The sequence below is a fragment of the Ascaphus truei genome, chromosome 3 (assembly GCF_040206685.1).
Source record: "Ascaphus truei isolate aAscTru1 chromosome 3, aAscTru1.hap1, whole genome shotgun sequence".
Classification (NCBI taxonomy): Eukaryota; Metazoa; Chordata; class Amphibia; order Anura; family Ascaphidae; genus Ascaphus; species Ascaphus truei.
Genome location: NC_134485.1, coordinates 366,248,735 through 366,268,390, shown reverse-complemented (window position 1 = coordinate 366,268,390; position 19,656 = coordinate 366,248,735). Strand labels below are relative to the sequence as shown.

At 42.2% G+C, this 19,656-nt stretch overlaps 1 protein-coding gene across 1 annotated transcript in view; it reads left to right on the top strand.

Moving 5' to 3' along the window:
• Positions 1 to 19,656, top strand: part of RXFP2 (relaxin family peptide receptor 2) — a 211,798-nt gene that overhangs the window by 107,668 nt on the left and 84,474 nt on the right. The window contains exon 5 of the mRNA XM_075593187.1: positions 7,672 to 7,743. Within this exon, the coding sequence (XP_075449302.1) occupies positions 7,672 to 7,743 (72 nt within the window). The remainder of the gene's footprint in view (positions 1 to 7,671; positions 7,744 to 19,656) is intronic.

Below are 19,656 nucleotides of genomic sequence, written 5' to 3'. Positions count from 1 at the left end.
ATGAGGCTGAGATATTATACTATTGCTGTTAAATCATCAGCCAAATGGGTACACACACCCTTTTGCTTTTATAACAAATGGTGCTGATCTAAATGCTATTAGGCACTAACAGACTTATTGACAAAGGTTCACTGTAACTTAATAAATTAAGTGTTTTTGATACCAAACTGTGTAGACCTGTACTGTTGTGTGTCTGTCTCTTGAAGGGGTGATCCCAAACATTAGGGGACACCACTTCCAGGACACCCCAGAACACTATACTCTATACCTATAGCTACACTATCTAGGTCACTTGTACACTGTATATGGCAAAAAAATCTGTCCTGTTTCTTCAGATATGAACTACTGAGGAGTAGACCACATTGAGTGCAATTAATACACAACTCTTTTTGTGACCAGTGATATATGATTCGTGCAACTGAGATGGTCTAAAAACCAGTTCTGTTTGCTAACAATGTTCAAACACACAGTCACTAGGAGTTATCAATGCTCCTTTTATTTATCTGAGGGGTCTCTACCCCTGAGAAAATAGAGTTATCTTTGGATTTATTATAGATCAGTCTTCTAGGGATTATCCCAGGAATCCATTCGTACAGCGCCATTAACTGCGGTGTGATTCCAGCTTTGAACAGTAGGTACTGTACCATCCCATTTTCTATGTAACAGGTAAAGAAAGCCCTGTTACATACCTCTCCTGTTTGTGGGTAGCTAGGGCTAGCCACGACTGAAGCTCATCCCTCCACTCTCTTTCGAAATGGAAATGGAACAATGGCTTGAAATAGAATGGTTGGATAGCGAGAGCCCTCAGTCATGCTGGGATTGGAGCCCTTCCTCCTGGTGACCTTCACTCCTATCAGTACCTGGGATTTCATCTCCGAGCCCTTATGTGGTACTCAGGAAATTGCTACCTCTCGGTTTGCTCGTAGCCACGATACAGTATGTGGCCGTGATTGAAGAGAACACCAGTTACAAAGTCCACATGGCTGGTGTAGATAACCAGTGTCCCGTCCAGTATGTGCTTGTATTCAGCACTCTTTAGTTGCTTGGGAGAACTTTTCCCAAGCACAGAGATGCTTAGCTTCCTCACTATGGGGATTGGGCCTCGGCCCCGCCCCGTGACGCATCCGAGACGGGTGACGCATGTCGCGCAGCCAGGTTGGGACACCGCACACACGGCACCCTGGATCCGCCCCATGGCACGCCTTGCGATGAGACGCATGATGCACGGCGCACTACCAGGCTGGGGACACCCCACGCACCGCACTCAGGCTCTGCCTCCGTGACATCACGTGACATCACGTGACATCACGCAAGCTACGTGCAAGTGCTGCACGGCTCTGAGAAGTCTGGCTCTCAGTGATTATTCTTCATCTGCTCTTCTCCCGCCCCTGCATATCAGTGGACTGAATATGTCTGAGGGGGCGGTTCTCATTCGTTACTCTCTGCAGCCTTGTACTAACCAGCTATTGGCTACCTGTTCCTTAAATGCTCAGCCAATCCTGCTGTAAATTGGCTAAGCATAAACTTCTGTTTATGTTGCTAGTGCTTGTCTCAAGCATCCTGCTGCTTTGTTGTAACCTTGATTAACCCTTGCCTTGCCTTCATTGCTCCTGTTTGACTTCGGCTTGTACCTGGACTTCCGCTTTCACTGAACCCTGACTTTGGCTTGTATTTGGATTTCTACACTCTTTACTCCTGGACCCCGGCTCTGCACTGCACTATCCAATCTCTCCAACCCTAGTCCACAGCAAGTACCACGACCATTCTACCATCTCCTACCGTGACCCGGCTACACGACCTTCACTCTGCACTCCGGACTTGGTTGCTCGACCTCAGCCTCGCGGTTCTGTCCTGTTTTTGGTGACCACTCGTGTCACTCACCTCTGTAGAGGACTCCTGGCTCAAGCTCCTTTTTCCACTTTACCAAGTCTTCTTTTAATTGCTTGACAATGAGTTCTCTCCTGCTTCTTGTGATTTTGTCTTCCCGGAGACTAGGGTCACCACCTGCGTCTGGTTCAGCATCATGACCATGTGGGGCACAACCCACTTCAATACATTCAAAGTGAACACAGGAATTTCTTTAATCAAACGTTTCTTGTACTGAATTGCATATTTGAACTGGAAGAAAGTTCATTAAGAATTTCATACACTACTGTGGCATTCAGTTTCCAAAGAAAATCCATATTATAGATTTACAGTATAAGAGGTAATTAAAGACATCGGCTTGAAAGACTATTTACATCCGAGTATAAATAAAGAAGCTACAAGAAGTAATCACATGTATAAAATGCCCAAGACCTATTTAAACTTCAGTAAAGATATAATATACAGCTTTGGTAATCGATGGAAGCCTTGGATTAATACAGCACCATAAAACCTTCATGAAAAGTTTAGCATTGCATTACCATTAACTGACAGTGGTCTGAATTTTAATTAATGAGATCATGATGCAGTTAGTTTTTTGGGAAAAAAAAGACAACAAACAAACAGGGATTTACTTTCCAATACTTCTATGGCCTTAACAAAATATTGTTATAGGGTTAAACTACAATCTTCATAAACCAATCTTTCTGTTCATTTTAAATTCTGGGCCCATAAGAGATTTTAACAAAATAAAAACAAAGTTAGCTCATAGCATTTAGACATTATGCACCATCATGTGTTTGCTGGACAGAATAAGCCTATCATTATAAAAAAAAGTATTGATTTCGGCTATGCTGAAGCAATGCTTAATTTAACAAAATAAAACAAAGCTCTCTGGACACCATAACAGCAGTTAGGGTCATTGTATTGTATATAAAGTACTCCAAAGAGACTGTTTGTGTCATTTGTCGCCAAACATCCCCATTGACTTCAATAGGGATTTTTGGCTGAAAACATCCTTAATGACCTCTTCGGACTATTGTATATAGAGTAAGGCGCTTAATGTAGGTCTGGATTCATCAAGCTGCCGTAATAAAAAAATGTGGCCCCCAACAAAAAATGTATTTTTATAGTGCAATACATTCATGTTGCACCGCTAAAAATTAACTGATTTTTTGATTGGATCCATTACAAAATAGGTTTAATACTGAATTTGCTGGTATTGTCATGCCATACACCAATATTTATCAGAATGTGAATAATGCCAGAAATACCACATTTATTTTATCACTTATTCCAGGCTGCCTTGTCTATGTGCAATGGCCAATATTGTATGTTGCCAATTATATACAGAGGCAAGATAACCTAAACCAGCATTAAATAGGTGATAAAAACATTACAGTAAATATTAACCCATTAGTAGCTCAATCTCTTAAGTAGTCATGGTTTACCATGATTAGCTGACCACAAACAGATAAAAGGGGGTTAATATAAAAATTAAACAACACTACCTATCCCTCTTGCCCACCTTAATAGCTAGTAAAGCATTGTCATGCAATGCTCTACTAACCACCAAGGTAACTAAGGGGTTAACCCCTCCCACAGCCCTCCTGGGAAGCCTAACCACCCCACCCTGGGGCAATTACCCCACCCTTCACATAAAAACCTTACCTCCTCTAGACTAATGGGCAATAGCCCTATGAGTCAAATGTGGCCAATATGGCTTTTGCCCATTTAAAAGCAATAACAACTATGTAATAAGAATCTTAAAAACAAACCATTTCTGATAGTCTATCTGACGAAACAGCACCTCCATAAGCAGTATTAGTGCTTTGTGGATGCGCTGTATTAGTAGTTGCAGTATAAGGGGCTGTTAATCAATAATGTATTCTATTCAGTGAATGCCTAAGGTAAACTATATTCTTCTAGCTGTAGTGCTATTTGGTAGTTGAGAATTTAGTAGGTCCTTGTCAGTCAGGGGTAGGGGATAATAGTGATCCTATATTGCTTATCCTGCAGGACATAGAGTAACCTATATTGCTGTTTATCAGCCAAACAAAGATTACACCTTACTGCAGCAGAGGTAGAGCTTTAAAAATCCCCTTAGGGGTTATCCTACTCAATCAGGGGTAAGGGAAAAAAGAGGTCCCTGTCTTGAATATCCTGACCACTAGAGCCTAACATTATATAATGCCATAATCAATCAGGGGTAGGGTTAGAGATGATCCCTATATTAATAATAATAATAAGTTCTTGGATAGCGCTGCTAGATTTATGTAGCGCTTTACAGAGATATTTTGCAGGCACAGGTCCCTGCCCCGTGGAGCTTACAATCTATGTTTTTGGTGCCTGAGGCACAGGGAGATAAGGTGACTTCCCCAAAGTCACAAGGAGCCGATACTGGGAATTGAACCAGGCTCCCCTGCTTCAAACTCAGTGCTAGTCAGTGTCTTTACTCACTGAGCCACTCCTTCTACTACTTATGAGGTAGCAGTATAGCTAGTGAGTCTAGACACTCATTAAAAACTGTAGTGCTTTACTAGCCAGTAAGGTAGACAAGTGGGGAAGTTTGTGTAGTTTCATATTTTTATGTTATAACATTTCAATTACAGGGTACCATTGATAGCCTCATTGGCAATCTAGGTCACCATTATGGTTTAAATTGTTGTTGTTTTTTAATTATAATTATTTGGCGTGTAGTGGTGGGTTTTTAATATGTTTTAAATGTATTTGCATTGCTAAAGGCACCATTGGCCATTAGTCTACGGGTGGGATAGGTTTCTGGGGGTTCTGTAAGCACTGGGAGTATACAAGTCTCAGCATCTTTGTGAAGAATTTTATTGTATAACAATGCACATGTCACTTGGTTAGAATAGAAGTTTTCTTTTTTTTCCAGTTTGTGATACTTTTGACCCTCCATAATTAATGTTTTGAGTTGAGCTGCTAGAATCTAACAATGCATGCACAAAAGCAATTTAAGATAAGCCTGAATTAAGCATAAAGCCTGTAATTCATTAGTTTAAACAGTATCATAATGAGAGTTGTAGTGTGCGTATATACAGTAGGTAACAATGGTAACTAATGACTTGGTGATATTATTGAATGGAGTACTTTGGCTGTACTACCCTAACATAGAATGTGTAGGGTGGAGGTTAGGAGGTCCACACTAAGGAGAAGAAAGTATGAAAAGGAGGAGAATAAGTTGATGGTGGATTCTGATTTTGAAGCTAACAAAAGAGATTGGGAAGTGCCTGATATTTCAAGGCAAAATTCAACTGAGATGAGTTAATCAGGCTTGTCTAGCGAGGCAAGTGTTAAAATAAAAATAACCTGGCACTAGTCATAAATAAATATATAATATATAAATAGATGTTCTTAAACCCAAATAGAATTTACCTCTAATTCCCAGCAAGTATACAGAAAGAATTAGGGGAGCGCTATTTAAGAGTGAATATATGTGCCATTATAAAGTGCTTATATAAAGTGCAATATATAGTGCTGAAAAAGTGCAATACACAATATGTGCATAATAGGTGCACAATAGTTCAAGAGAATAAAGATACAATATACAGCTTCAGATCCTCTTTTTTTTGTAAATTGGTTAATAAATGTAAAATTCTAGCTGTATTGTAATATTGTGAAACTCAGACGAATGGGAAGAAGGGATAAAAAGACAAAAAACAGGTACAGTATTAATATGGTGTGGACACTAATATGAGACTCCTGACAAAGCCATAAGGCGGAACATGTTGAGTTTGGAGAGCCAGTTACCTTAGATGTGGAGGAAAACGTGATTGGAGGTCTCCAGAGCAGCTGACAGCACCAGAACCCCAAAGATCGCAAGACGAGACTTGTGACGTCACGATTCTGAAGCGAACGCCAGGAGAGTGAACTGGCGCTCCCTGGTGTCGTCCAGATGGGGAGAAGGCAGTGCACGCATCAGAGTACCTGTGAGACCACCGAGGAACATTACCCAAAGACCCCCATACAATGCCTGTTTTGCATGTTCAAAATGTGAGTGCAACCAGTTGTTTTATTATATGTGTAGCCATGCATAATAATGACTGCATACATCTTCCCTGTTGGCAGTAAGTCCTGGTAAATACAGGCCTGCCCACAGTAGTTATGGAGGTTTTCCCTCACACCCTAGTGTGGTGCCCTGTGTAAGGAAGGGAGTGGCTGTATGCTCTGAGTCCCTGGATAGTGACCTCAGAGATGCGCCTGCCCCCTGGAGTATAAAGGGCACAACACTGACAGTTAGTGTTGTTGTTGGTGGAGAAATAGTAACCAGAAGGTACAAGATTGGAGAATCACTTTTGTGACCCTAGTGCAGTAACTAGCGGTAGCAGAGTGATCAGTTAAGTTTGTCTACGCCATACTGTGTCCAGGGACCTGGCACAGCGGTGATCTCCCTAGGAGAAAGGGAATCCCACTTCAATACGGGAGGGCGTACCTGGCAAAGGGACAGCACGGAGAGATGTGCGGCTAGAGCCGGCAGCTGCATGGGGCAGTCTGCTACATCCCTGTATTCAATAAAGATGTCCTTGAGAAAAAGAACCCCACTGTGTGAGTGTGAGATTACTCAACAGTGGATGGCACCAAGAAGGAGTTCCTCACCAGGACCATCTCCCTGCGGAAGCACAGATCCTGATGAGGTGGAGGCGCTGCACATGATGTAAGTTGGACTCGTACCCACTACCTCAGCTACCTGTCCTGATGACATCCCCTAATAACACCAAGCGGGAGACTCAAGAGTCCTGTTACTTGCAGGTGCACCACCACACACGCCTTGTACTGGGAGACTGGTTAGACTACACGGGCCAATATGAGATTGGGTGGGTCAGGCCAGAGGGAGCACCCGTTACATATGATTCACGATAAACCAATCTATCTACACTATTGGATCCTTCTTTCTCTTTTCATGTGATTGCTGGAGGAGAAAACAAGTTTATTCTGAAGATAAAAAAGAAGATCTGAAGCAGTATATTTTATCTTTATTCACTTGATTACAGACCTACAGTATTGTACACATATTGTGTATTGCACTTTCAGCACTATATATTGCACTTTATATAAGCACTTTATAATTGCACATATATTCACAATTAAATAGCGCTGCCCTCATTCTTTCTGTATTCTCTAGTGAGGCAGGTTGAAAGCCTGGATTGACGTTTCTACTCAACCACATGACAAATATAAGATATGGCCTTCCAATTGTTTTTACAGGTCGACATTAATTGCCACTGTGGCTATCTAGCCCCAATTGAGGGCCTCGGTAACCACAGTGACAATCAATCAATGGATTTAAAAGCTTTTTTAATGCTGTTTTTTGTTTTTTAATTATATTTTCAATGTGTATTTTTCTATGATGTCATTTTTTTTTGCTTTTAAATGGCCAAAAGCCCTATTAGCTGCTATTAGCCTTTAGTCTAGAGAGGGGTCAGTTTCTTGAGGTGTCTGTAGGTAGGGAGGTGTATTGCGAACTTCAGCAAATATTTTGCACATCTCTAGGTAAAGCACTGTGAAATTAATTGACAACTATTTTTATACTTGTATTTACGTTCCAATATGCTTTCTTCTTTGGAGTTTCTTTAATGGACAGCTATTAGTCGTTCTTGAAATTGGACCGATTGAAAAAATTGTTCAGGATTATTCATGTTGTAAATTAATGTTTTATCACATCTACAATTGTAAAATATAGTATTCTATGCATAAATAAGCATACTGTATACGGGACAGTGTGTAATAAGAATTATTAGATGGTGCTTTTCTGGAAGCAAACATTTTTTTTCTTATTTATCCTCACAGATTTCTTCAACATAACAGTTTGAAAAATATATCTCAGAGCGCATTTTTTGGATTACATCAACTTCAAAGACTGTGAGTAATCTTCCAGGCTCTACCATTGTATTCCTTCTACTGTATGCCTTGCTCTGTTCTTGTTTAACTTAGGAGTAAAGTTCTAAAAATATGAAAAGATGCATATGCTGCACGTATCATTAATCTAGCATGGAGTCTACAAGTACTGTCACTGTTTTTTTTACCAACTGAACTTCAAGTTTAAGAAATGGTTGAAATTACCTGACTGGCACTTCACTAATATAAAATTATTTTGCATTTTGACAAAAATATTTCAATATCATCCTATATGGCTGCATTCATTAGTTCTCTCCCCTTCCATTTTAATGTTTCTTCTTCCAGTTTTATTGTTACTTTTTCTCCTACTTTCCCACCTTTCATTCTCCTCATGTATGCTTTTGCTCTCCAATCATTTATTACACATGCTACTGTATCATACTTTCCTTTTCTAGTCCTCTTATGTATTATGTGTCCTCCTATTAGTTATTTTCTTTTAGTCCTCACATTTGTACACATACTGCCAAATCAACAAAGCTTCGCCCATGTTATCAAAATCAGTAATGTTTCCTGAGGTTAATGGGACTCCACAAAGCATTTTACTATCCCCTAAACCAGTGTGCACAAACCTTTGGTGTTGCGCCCCCCTGCCAGAACTAATCCGTGTCCATGCCCCCCCCCCTTACCTTCCTAGAATGTCAAATGATGCCGCGGGTGTTATGTGACGTCAAATAACGTGACCCCGCAGTGTCATTTAACACTACATTGCTATGGTGACGCAGTGTCAAATGACGTTGTGGGTCCTGTGACATCACGTGACCTCTGTGCGTCTTTTGACACTGCGTCGCCATAGCTACACATCATATGAGTCAAGGTAAGAGAGACTTACAGAGGCATCGCATGGTTCCTGGCATTTCATTTAAATGCCTTGGGGAAGAGTGTGGGGCCTCTGTAAGCACTGCCCCCCCCAAAAAAAATATCTTGTGCCCCCCAGTTTGTTCACCCCTGCCCTAAGATAGTTACTGTATATGCAAAAAGAACAGTTGTGACCAAAATCTTTAGTGTACCGGGACCTGAAATAGAGCATAGACGTAGTAACCAATACAATGCACATGCACATTGACAATCTTCTACCTCTGCTGCTGCTACTGCTGTTGCTAAAGATTCTAGACTAAGGAGCATCCCATTTTCAGATAGTGAACTGGGTATATTTAATTAATGGGATAATTGATAAGAACTGAAAACTGTAGGTCCACTGAGCTACAGATCCAGTACAGCAGAGAAAAAGTGCATTTGGCAACAAATTCCACTGGATATAAATGCCCAAGGGAAGGCTGTGCACGAAATAGCTATGTTAAAAACCAACTCTTGTATGTTTTTCACCTGACAGATTGTCTGCCTCTAAACATGCTGTACCCAAAAGTCTTAGGTATGCTCAAGGGAGTTAGATAGGTGGTTAATGAAGGTTGATTAAAACATTTTGTTTCCCTTTTTTACGTAAAAGAGAAGGCTTTAGCTCATGATCTCTACGGTCATTACCCTAGGTATTCAACTCAAAAAAGGGGTTTCAAGACCTATTGTGCCTTCTGTCAAAAGAAAGCTCCTGAGAACGGAGTCAATAGATCTTCGATTATCAATGCTCTTTCAGAATTAAAATTGGCCACAGAATTCCTTTTGGGAACATCGCTAGATTCCATAAGGTTGTCAACCAAATCTATGGTCTTGTCCATAGTTCACAGAAGAGCCTTTGCAGAAGTTGACAGAAGAGCTTTATGCTTGGTTAGCGGATTTGTCCTCTAAAAATGATTTATGTTTTCTCCCATCTTAAAGTAATCTACTTTTTGGGTGAAGATTAGACACTATCATCGAGAAAGCATCTGGATGAAAAAGTATATTTTTGCTCCAGGAGAGGTGGAAAAGAAGATTCACAGGCTGATAGGGCACAACAAAGATTTTCCTACACGAGTATCATATCTTATTCCAGGTCAGCAGCTTCAGGAAATGAGCAAAGCTGCCCTTTTGATAACCCAAGATGTCGTGGTACCTCATATCAAATCACAGGAAGGTTTACATACGGTGAGGGGAGCCCAACCGGTAATAGTCGGGGGAAGACTCCTTGGTCCTAAGTACTGTATAACTTTCAGAGTCTATTTTCTGGAATTCAGGAGATTTACCACAAGATACAGATTTCTGACATCCAGCTTACTAAGAAAAAAAGAGGCAACTTTAGCCCTCAAGCAAAGCAAAAAATTAATTGTTGAATAACAGGGCCATAAGACCAATGCCATTACATCAGAGAGGACAAGGAGTATATTCAGTAATGTTCCTTGTTCGATAGAAGAATGGCTCGTTCAGGGTGGTATTAGATCTTAAAAGAGTCAATACATTTTATAATATACAGAAAATCAGGATGGACCTCTAAATTTGCTGATTACATAGTGGAGCCAGGAAACTGGATGGTGTCCGTGGACCTGAAATACGCTTACCTCCACATATCTATAAACAAGACTCCCTAGAGGTTCTTAAGGTGTTCAGTGGAAACAAACCACATTCCGTTTATGGTGCTACCTTTCGGTCTTGCAACATCGTCAAGGGTTTTTGCAAAGGTTCTAATAATGTAACGGTGCTCGTTTCCAATCAGGAAGTGAACCGGCAGGGCTGAGGTAGAGATGCAGAATAACAGACCAGAGCCCAGGGACAGAGTCCTGTTAGTATCCATAGTCGGTAAGCAGGCAGAGGTCAGGGCTGGTGGCAGTGGTGCAGAGTCCAGGGGACAGGCAAAAGGTCAGGGCAGGCAGAAAGCAGTGAGGTCTGGGTCATGGTCCAGGGTCAGCAACAAAGGAATCCAAACAGGCAGCAGGGAAAGGTGAAGACCAACAGGAGCTGCAAAACATAGAACTTTGCTCTGAGACTCCCACAGGTAACTGCAGCTTTATATAGCAGGCTCCCAGCAACCAAAATGGCCAAACTGAGGAGAAAGGACAGGCAACCTGGAAAACCCGAACTGCAGCAAAACCCAACACGGATCTGGCAGAATCCTTACAGTACCCCCCTCTTCAGGAGAGACCTCTGGGAGATCTAAGGTGTCTTATCCGTAAATTTGCGATTAAATGCCTGGATTAGGTTGGGGCATGGACCTCCATGGACTTAATCCATGAGTTCTCCACAGGGCATATCCCTTCCACTGGACCACGTACTGTAGTCCGCCACGGGATCTTTGGGAATCCAGTATCTGGTGCACCTCAAACTCCTCCTGGCCATCCACCAAGATTGGTCTAGGAGGAGGGAGACTAGGAGAAGAGAAAGTGTTCTGGGCAAACGGTTTGAGGAAGAAGATATGGAATACCAGAGGAATCTTCAAACTATCTGTGAGTTCCAATTTAAATGCCACTGGGTTGCCCTGTTTCAGAATCTTGTAAGGTCCAATGAAATTGGGACCGAGTTTGGACGAAGGCTGTTCCAGCAGGATATTCCTTGTAGGTCATTGATGTTTATCCATCTGGATCTTTTGCTGGTGGGCGGCTTTGACCAGATTGGCCTTGATCCTCTTCCAGAGTAGTTGGAGTTCTTGGATTTTGTCATCCATTGGAGGAACTCCAGAGAGAGGACTGGAAGGAGGAAGGGCAGCAGGATAGTACCCATAGGCACAGAAGAACGGCGATTCCAGTATTGAATAATATTTCATGGAATTACGGAAAAATTCGGCCCATGGGAGCAGGTCAACCCAGTCGTCCTGTAGCTCAGAAACAAAACAATGGAGGAATTGTTCTAAGGACTGATTGACCCTTTCCATTAGTCCATTGGACTGGGGATGATAGGAGGAAGAAAAATACAGGGAAATACCCATTCTTTGGCAGAAGGCCTTCCAAAATCTGGAGATGAATTGGGATAAGTGGTCCGAGACTATATCCGTAGGGACTCCATGGAGGCAAAATATCTCCTTAATAAAGATCTCTGATAGTTCAGAGGCTGTGGGTAGCTTCCTGAGGAGAACAAAATGGGCATGTCATGTAAATCGATCAACTACTACCAGTATAGTAGTCATACCCCTGGACGGAGGCAACTCTACAATAAAATCCATGGATAGGTGGGTCCACAGGTGGGTGGAGACTGGCAAGGGCTGGGGCAACCCACAGGGTAACGTCCTCTGCACCTTAGTCTGGGCGCATACAACGTAGGCTGCCAAAAACGCTTTCACGTCGTTGCGGATCTCTGGCCACAAAAAAAAGATCAGTTCAAGGAAATCACATGTCTTCCTGACTGACTCCTGAGTGACCAACCGTCTTGAAGTTATGACCCCATTGCAACACGTCACTTCAAAATTGGGGGGGGGCACAAATAGTTTGGATGAACGAGTGGACGTTGACCTGGGATCCTCTGCCTGAGCCTGTGAAATCTGTTGCAGAAGTGAAGAAGAACCTGCAGAGATAATCAGAGAAGAGGGGATGATGGGCCCCTGCTCTATCCCCTTGGCGGCATCTGGAAAGAATTGCCTGGATAGTGCATCTACTTTTACATTCTTAGATCCTGGACAATAAGAGATCACAAAGTTGAACCGAGTGAACAAGAGAGCCCCCCTCGCCTGATGCGTCCTGAGTCTCTTTGCTCATTCAATGTATTTGAGGTTCTTGTGCTCCATCAGATTGTTATGGGAGAAGTTGTCTCCTCAATTAAATGTCTTAATTAAAGAGTTTCCTAGGATCTGGATGGAACAGTATAGGCGCAGAAGAAAAGGCGGACTTGAGTTTCTCGAAAGCCAGAAGAGCCTCAGAGGGCCATATCTTGGGATTCGCCCATTTTCTTAGTAAGAGCTGTAATGAAAAAGGGAAAAGTCCTCCAGCGCATGCACTCAGTCCATCAACCCAACCAGGTATTGTGGCAGGATGGCCGTGGTAAGTGAGGAGACAACACGACTTTTCTGGTGAAATAGTGCCGGTGGACTTATTTGTCCAAAAAGGGTAACTAAAACAATGGGTACTCTGTCCCTTTAAATGAAATACGTAAACAAAAACCTAACCCCGGTCGGGGCACTGACTAAACAAAAGTGCAGGCTATCTACCTGGCTGGCTAGCTAACCTAGTTCACCCCAACAATGTTCAACAAAACCAGTTGGCTCCTTACCTGGGAGCTTTATTCCCCCCTTGGGACAGGATCAATCTGAGCAGTGTGTGTCTGTCTGTCAACACTCCTCTGTCTTCTCCCTGTGCCTGAGAGAGACTGCCGCCCCAGAGGCATTTCCTCTTCCTGTTTTAAAGCAGGTGAACTTGTTTAATTTGTATCACCTGTGGACGGCTTAATAAGCTGGGTTAACCCGTCGTCTACTGGAAAGCATGCATACTGCCATCTCCTACTAACATACACAGAGTCAATGACCCTGTCACAGTATATATGGAGAGAAAGTAGACACAAAAAGAGGTATTGGTAAAGGGCAATATATTCCTAAAAAAAACCCTCTTAGGGGGATGCACGATACTCAGTGTACACCACCCTTTAAGCTAAAATACTCAGCAAATCTCTTAACAGTCTTTATAAAACTCTTCATAAAAATCTTCATAAAAAAATATAATCTTAAAAGATCAGTATATGCACATAATAAATATAAGATAGACATACATTAGCATGCACTTACATGTATAGGTTGCACTGGTTATAAGATGTATACTTAGAGCAGCAACCAGTGAAATAGGTATGATGATCACACTAGAGATGGAGTGTACCCTTCCACAGCAAACAATAAGGAATGCTTAATTAGATGGGAAAAAAACATGGCATAATACGTTTTAATAACAAGAAATAAAATAAGATGGATGCACTCACAAACGTCTATTCACAAAGGCATGTGTAAATAGCTTTCCAGCATGATGTTACTCCTCTCAGACCCAGTACCCCCACATAAGTCCCTTTCATTATCTAGGGTCTCTTTGGGGTGTCTTTCACAGTAGCTTCCTCGTCCCTCTATGTCCACTGCTTCTCAGTAGCTTTTCCCTGCTCCTGCGTAACCTGGTCAAACCCTCCGATGCCATCCCTACATTGGGTAAGGTTTGTGCAGGGAAAAAGAGTTATGTATGCTGCTTCCTGATTGGATGAAACTGCCGGTTCGGAGGAGTACGGTGGCTGGATGTGGTCAGAATTCATCAAACGCGTTTCGCATACCGCTTCTTCAGTGAAAATCTTCAGTGATCTGATAACTCTATAGTTATAAAGAACGCGGATAAAGGGGGTGCTATTGTGGTCCAGTCTGCTTCCAAATATAAAGCAGAAGCCTTAAGGCAACTAAGTGATCAGGTTTTTTATACCAAGTTGAAGAAAGACCCTACCAGTGTATTTCTGAAAGTCCTGCAAAGTTTATTAGAACTTGGGAACACTTTATACGTGTTAAGTACTAAGGAGTTTCATTATTTGAATTGTTTATATCCCATCATACCGGTGTTCCACCATCTCCCAAAGATCCACAAGTCACTCAACAGCACTCCGGGAAGACCCATCTTGTCGAGTATTCGATCTTTGGGAGATGGTCTCCCGTTATGTGGATAGGTTTTTACAACCGCTTGTGAATTCCTTATCCTCATATATCCAGGATACTACAGATCTTTTGTTAGATATTGAAGGAGTTGTCTGGAATAGCACCTATCGTTGGGTCACTATGGACGTCACATCTCTGCATACTATCATTGCACACGATCACGGCCTTTTAGCCATTCAACACTTTTTACAATCTTCTTCACTATCTAATTCACAGAACACTTTCATCACAGACTGCATTCATTTCTTACTCACAACTATTTTTTATTTGATTCACATTTCTATCTTCAAATTAAAGGCACTGCTATGGGAACTTCCATTGCCCCCTCTTATGCTAATATCTTTATGTGTTAATGGGAACTTACTAACATTTACGGTAGCACTAACACATTTCGTCATCATTTTATTTTCTATAAACATATATAGACAATTCCATTTTTATATGGTATGGTGACACAAACACATTGAACACTTTTTTTGGCTCCCTAAATATTAATAATGTCAATTTAAAATTCACTTTAGAAACAGATTTAGATCACATAAATTTTCTTGATTTGACGTTCTATATTGATATGAATAATTCAATACAAACAGATGTGTATAAGAAATTACATTACAGAAATGTGTTTCTCCATACAAGAAGTAGTCATCCTAGATTCCTTATCCGTGGGATCCCTAAGGGACAATTCTTTCGCTAAAGGAGACTCTGTTTGGATGAGAAATCATTTTTGGTACATTCAAAAGACCTCAGTACAAGATTTAGATCAAGAGGTTATGATCAGGATGATATTCATGCAGCCTTTCAATAGGCTAGTCTTTTGGACAGGAAAGATCTTGTCACCGTAAAAAAACACAAGAAACAGGAATTTTCAAATCCGCATTCAGGGTGTCATAGTCCTTAGCTTGCTCGGGCTCTAAGTCATAATAGGCTTGTTGTGAGTCTCCCACCAGGAAGGGAGCAATTATTCCCGCCCACTCCTCAGCTGACCACCCTTCGCGTACTGCGGAGTGCTCGAAGATTGACAGGTACGCCTCAACGTCATCGTCCATCGTCATTTTCTGAATGAAGTGTGTTTTTACCTGGTGATCGACCTGTGGGGCCACTCTAGGCTGGGCGGTAATTTTCTCTCTCAACGCTCGGAGCTCCTGGTGTAGGCGAAGTTGCGTCTCGTTTTGCTCTTCTTTTAGTGTCTGATGTAGGGACAGCGCCATCTGCTGTACTAACGCCGCCGTACTTTCAGTTTGTGACTTTGTCATCTGTAGTAAACTCTCATTATAGGATTTTAACATCTCCTCTTGGGTCTTTGCCAGTTGCTGCAAACCCCGCATTAAAATTGCAGAATTTTCTGTTTGCTTGTGCTGAAGCGAGGTCAGAAATTCCTCCATTTTCCCCTTTCACTGCCTTGTGGACTGCCCGCGTTAAACTCCACCAATTGTGACGTCTCAGTCCCAGCGTCAGATCTTTTGTCCAGATCAAAGGCAGGAAACACTGTACTTTCTAAGCAGGGGTTTATTTACAAGGTGTAAGGCAGGTACAGGGTTAACTCATAACACAAAAACAGAAACAAGAAAAAGACCTAACTCCTTCCAGGAGTACTGACTAATACTGCTTAGTCCCTAACTACAGTAATCGTGGGAGAACTAAACTCTTTTCCCCACTTTACCCAGTGTACCGGCAGCAGGTCCCCTTTCAGTCTCTCACAGGGCAGTCTGTGTGTGCCTTCCCAGATCAGTCTACAGCAGCTTCTCTCACTCTCTCTGTATAACTCTCAACAGTGTGTGTCTGGCAGCATGGGGGGGGGGGAAATCTCTGTGTCACTTCCTGACTATACAGGCTAGGCTAATTAGCTCATTAACTCACAGCTGAACAGACCTATCCAGAATGATTAACTCTATGAGAGCTGTAAAGTCCTACAACTGCCCCATTCTAGCCCTTAGAGGGCAGTGACGGCATCACAATATTTATAACATCATTCGCGGGCCATACAAAATTATCAACTTAAAAATGAGCCTGCTATATTTGGTCAAATATTTAATTAACTCACCCCTAATGTGATGGCTGGAACTGCTTCTCTTTGGTGAGGCGTGTGATGTTAGCTGGTATTGATGATGTTGCTACTCGTAACTGGTTTTCCAGGTAAATCGGAGCAGGGGGGAAATCACACACTCAGACACACACACTCTCTCAGACACACTCTCTCAGACACACACTCTCAGACACACACTCTCTGACACACACTCTCTCTGACACACACTCTCTCTGACACACACTCTCTCTGACACACACTCTCTCTGACACACTCTCTCTGACACACACTCTCTCAGACACACACACTCTCTCTCTGACACACACTCTCTCTCTGACACCTCCTCTCTCTGACACACACACTCTCTGCCACACACACTCTCTGCCACACACACTCTCTGCCACACACACTCTCAGACACACACACACACACACACTCTGCCACACACACTCTCAGACACACACACACTCTCTCAGACACACACTCTCAGACACACACACACTCTCAGACACACACACACTCTCTCAGACACACACACACTCTCTCTCAGACACACACGCTCTCTCAGACACACACACACTCTCTCTGACACACACACACACTCACATACACATGGGGGAAAACAGAGCAAGGGGGGGGGAAATCAGGGCAAGGGAGGCATGGAGCAGACTTACCACTTGCTCCATGCAGAAAGAGGCGGGCCTCGCTTTGCAAGCTCGGATAGAGCTTGTTGCGGGCCACAAAAAAATCTTGGCAGCGACAGCCAATCAGGGGTGGGGGGGGGGTTCTTTGTGTAGGAGCATCGCGAGCACGCTAAGACATGTCACCCAGTTGTAACCGGGCGACAGGATTTATCAAGGGGCATGGCCGCGCAAGGGGCCCAGGCGGCCTGGCCCCTAACTCACATGGGCTAGAACAAATGATTTCAGGCCCGCGGGCCGGATGTTCCCTACCCCTGATGTAAAAGAATCATTGCTATGGTGAAAACAAGACAACAGTCTCAAACTAGGCTGCTCTTTGGATCGATAATGGGTCACACTCACTACCGATGCAGGGGCACAGGTTGGAGTGCACAATTAGGTTAAAAAATACCTCAAGGAAAGTGACATACTCAATCTCATACTGCTCTAGCAAACCTTCCGGAGTTAAGGGCCATAATGCAGGTAATTGTTTTCTTTGCCTCAGACATACAGTAGAAAGAACAAGTTTAATGATTCATTCAATCTGATGGCAGTCATTTATATTAAACAAATAAGGAGTCTAACTCTTTTGAAAGAGTCACTTTCTAAATTCAACTGGGCAGAGCAGCACCTAAAATACCTACAAGCAATGCACAATCCGGTGAAATGCCACCTGAGAGTAGACTTCCTGAATCGAAAGACAATATCCCCAGGAGAATTGTTATAAGGAGACTATGGGGCCTATTCTATAAGGCTTCATAAAATAAATCGCTTGGTCGTTTACACCGCCATTTTTTTTAAGCGTTGCTATCACAGTAATCAGAAAGCACCTGTGATAGCAAAATTCCTGAAATGGGCGAGTAGCCGGCGATGTGATGATCGCCTCTCTCAAAAGGGCTCACCCAGCGATTTCTTTCAGCTGCAGAGAGAGCTGCACAGAGAGAGCCGCCTCTCTCTGCGCATATCTCGCTAGCGATCGCAAGATTTTAATATACATTTTAATACTAGTGTAGATGAGCAGGGGGTCTCTGGAGAAGAACCGCGTTGATTTCAGGTCTGGGAACCCCCTGCTTCCCGAGATACAGGCCCCATTATAGGGTGCCGGTATCGCCTATGCATTTAAATGTCTTGTGTCACGTGAACGTGGAAATAAAATGCATAGGAGATTCCGGCACCCCATAACGGGCCTGTATCTCGGGAAGCAGGGGTCACCGGACATCAAATCAAAGTGGTTCTGCTTCAGAGACCCCATGCTCATCTACACTAGTACTAAAATGTACAGTATAATTAAACAGCTTCATTACCTTGGCAGCAAGCCACCATTTAATGAAAGGGTTAAACCTCAATAGCCTATTTCTTGAGGCAGATGGGGTTGATGAAGGGGGTAGTAGTCCCAGGGTGGGTTCTTAGGCCTGCCTGGAAGGTTGCAGGAGGAGTTAACCCCTTCACTACCGCTATGGTAATGAAGGTTTAATCAGTCCTGCTACCCCCCGGAAGGCCTAAACACCCACCTTTGGTGCTACTATCCCCTTCAACCAATTCCTCTACTCACAAGAAACAAAAATAAACACAACCACTCTACTACACACCTCCTCTATCCCCAACAAACTCCCAAAACAAATTAAGTACATTAATCGGCAAAATAACTATTATCCAGATATGGATAATAGCTAATTTGCCCATTATAAAATCAAACATTAGCCAGCCAGCATAAATAAAGTAAATAAAACTTTCTACTTACCCCTGCCATCATGTAGGGTGTCCTCATCAGCATACTGCAGTCCATGTCCTCCGTTGCCAGCAAGAGTACATAAAAAATACAATCTAAAGGCCCCTAACCCCTTTATCACTGTAGCGATTAATAACCGCTATAGTAATTAAGGGGTTAAACCACTCTCCCCCGTTACTCACCCAGGAGGCCTAAGCACCCATCCAAGGGTCCATGATACCCACCCTCTACCCATTGATTGGCACAGTAGTTCATCATACCCATATAATATGGTCAACCTAATACAAATGGTCAACCTAATACAAATCATGAAGGCCAAAAATACACAATAATAAAATAAATACACAAACACCTAAACACCCCAACAATAAAATAACTAAATAGCCTAATAGTACACAACACTAAAATGTATCTATCACAAAAACGGCTAAATGTTTAAAATTATGTTATTCCAAAACATAACAATACAATTAAATAAACACCTATCCAAGCAAACTATTCAAGAAATAAAACCACTTGTCAACAAATTAATTAAATAAATAAAATCACTAGCCAACAAAACAATTACTTAATTTAAAATGCTAACCAATCCTAAAATATACTAAAAACAAGCCATTCCAAATGCCAAACAAGTTAATCAAAACAATAAACAGAAATAGAAAAAATAACAATCAATTGAAAACAAGCATTTGACAAAAAATGCATTGCCTGTCACTGTATTTATCTGTACCCTAAAGGGGCGCAGATTAATACATTAGCAGTTAATGGGCAATCACAAAAATAAAAATAAATAAAAACAAACAAAAAACCTGAAAAAATACATTTACATACATTCAATATTTTACTTACCTTTATAAGTCTTCACCCTCTGAGTCCTGGCGTATCTGAAAGCTCTCGACCTGCGACGTCATCACCCGCAATCAGTCTCCATCGTCCTTGAAGATCAGCATCAGGTAAAAAAAAATCTTTCTTTGATCTT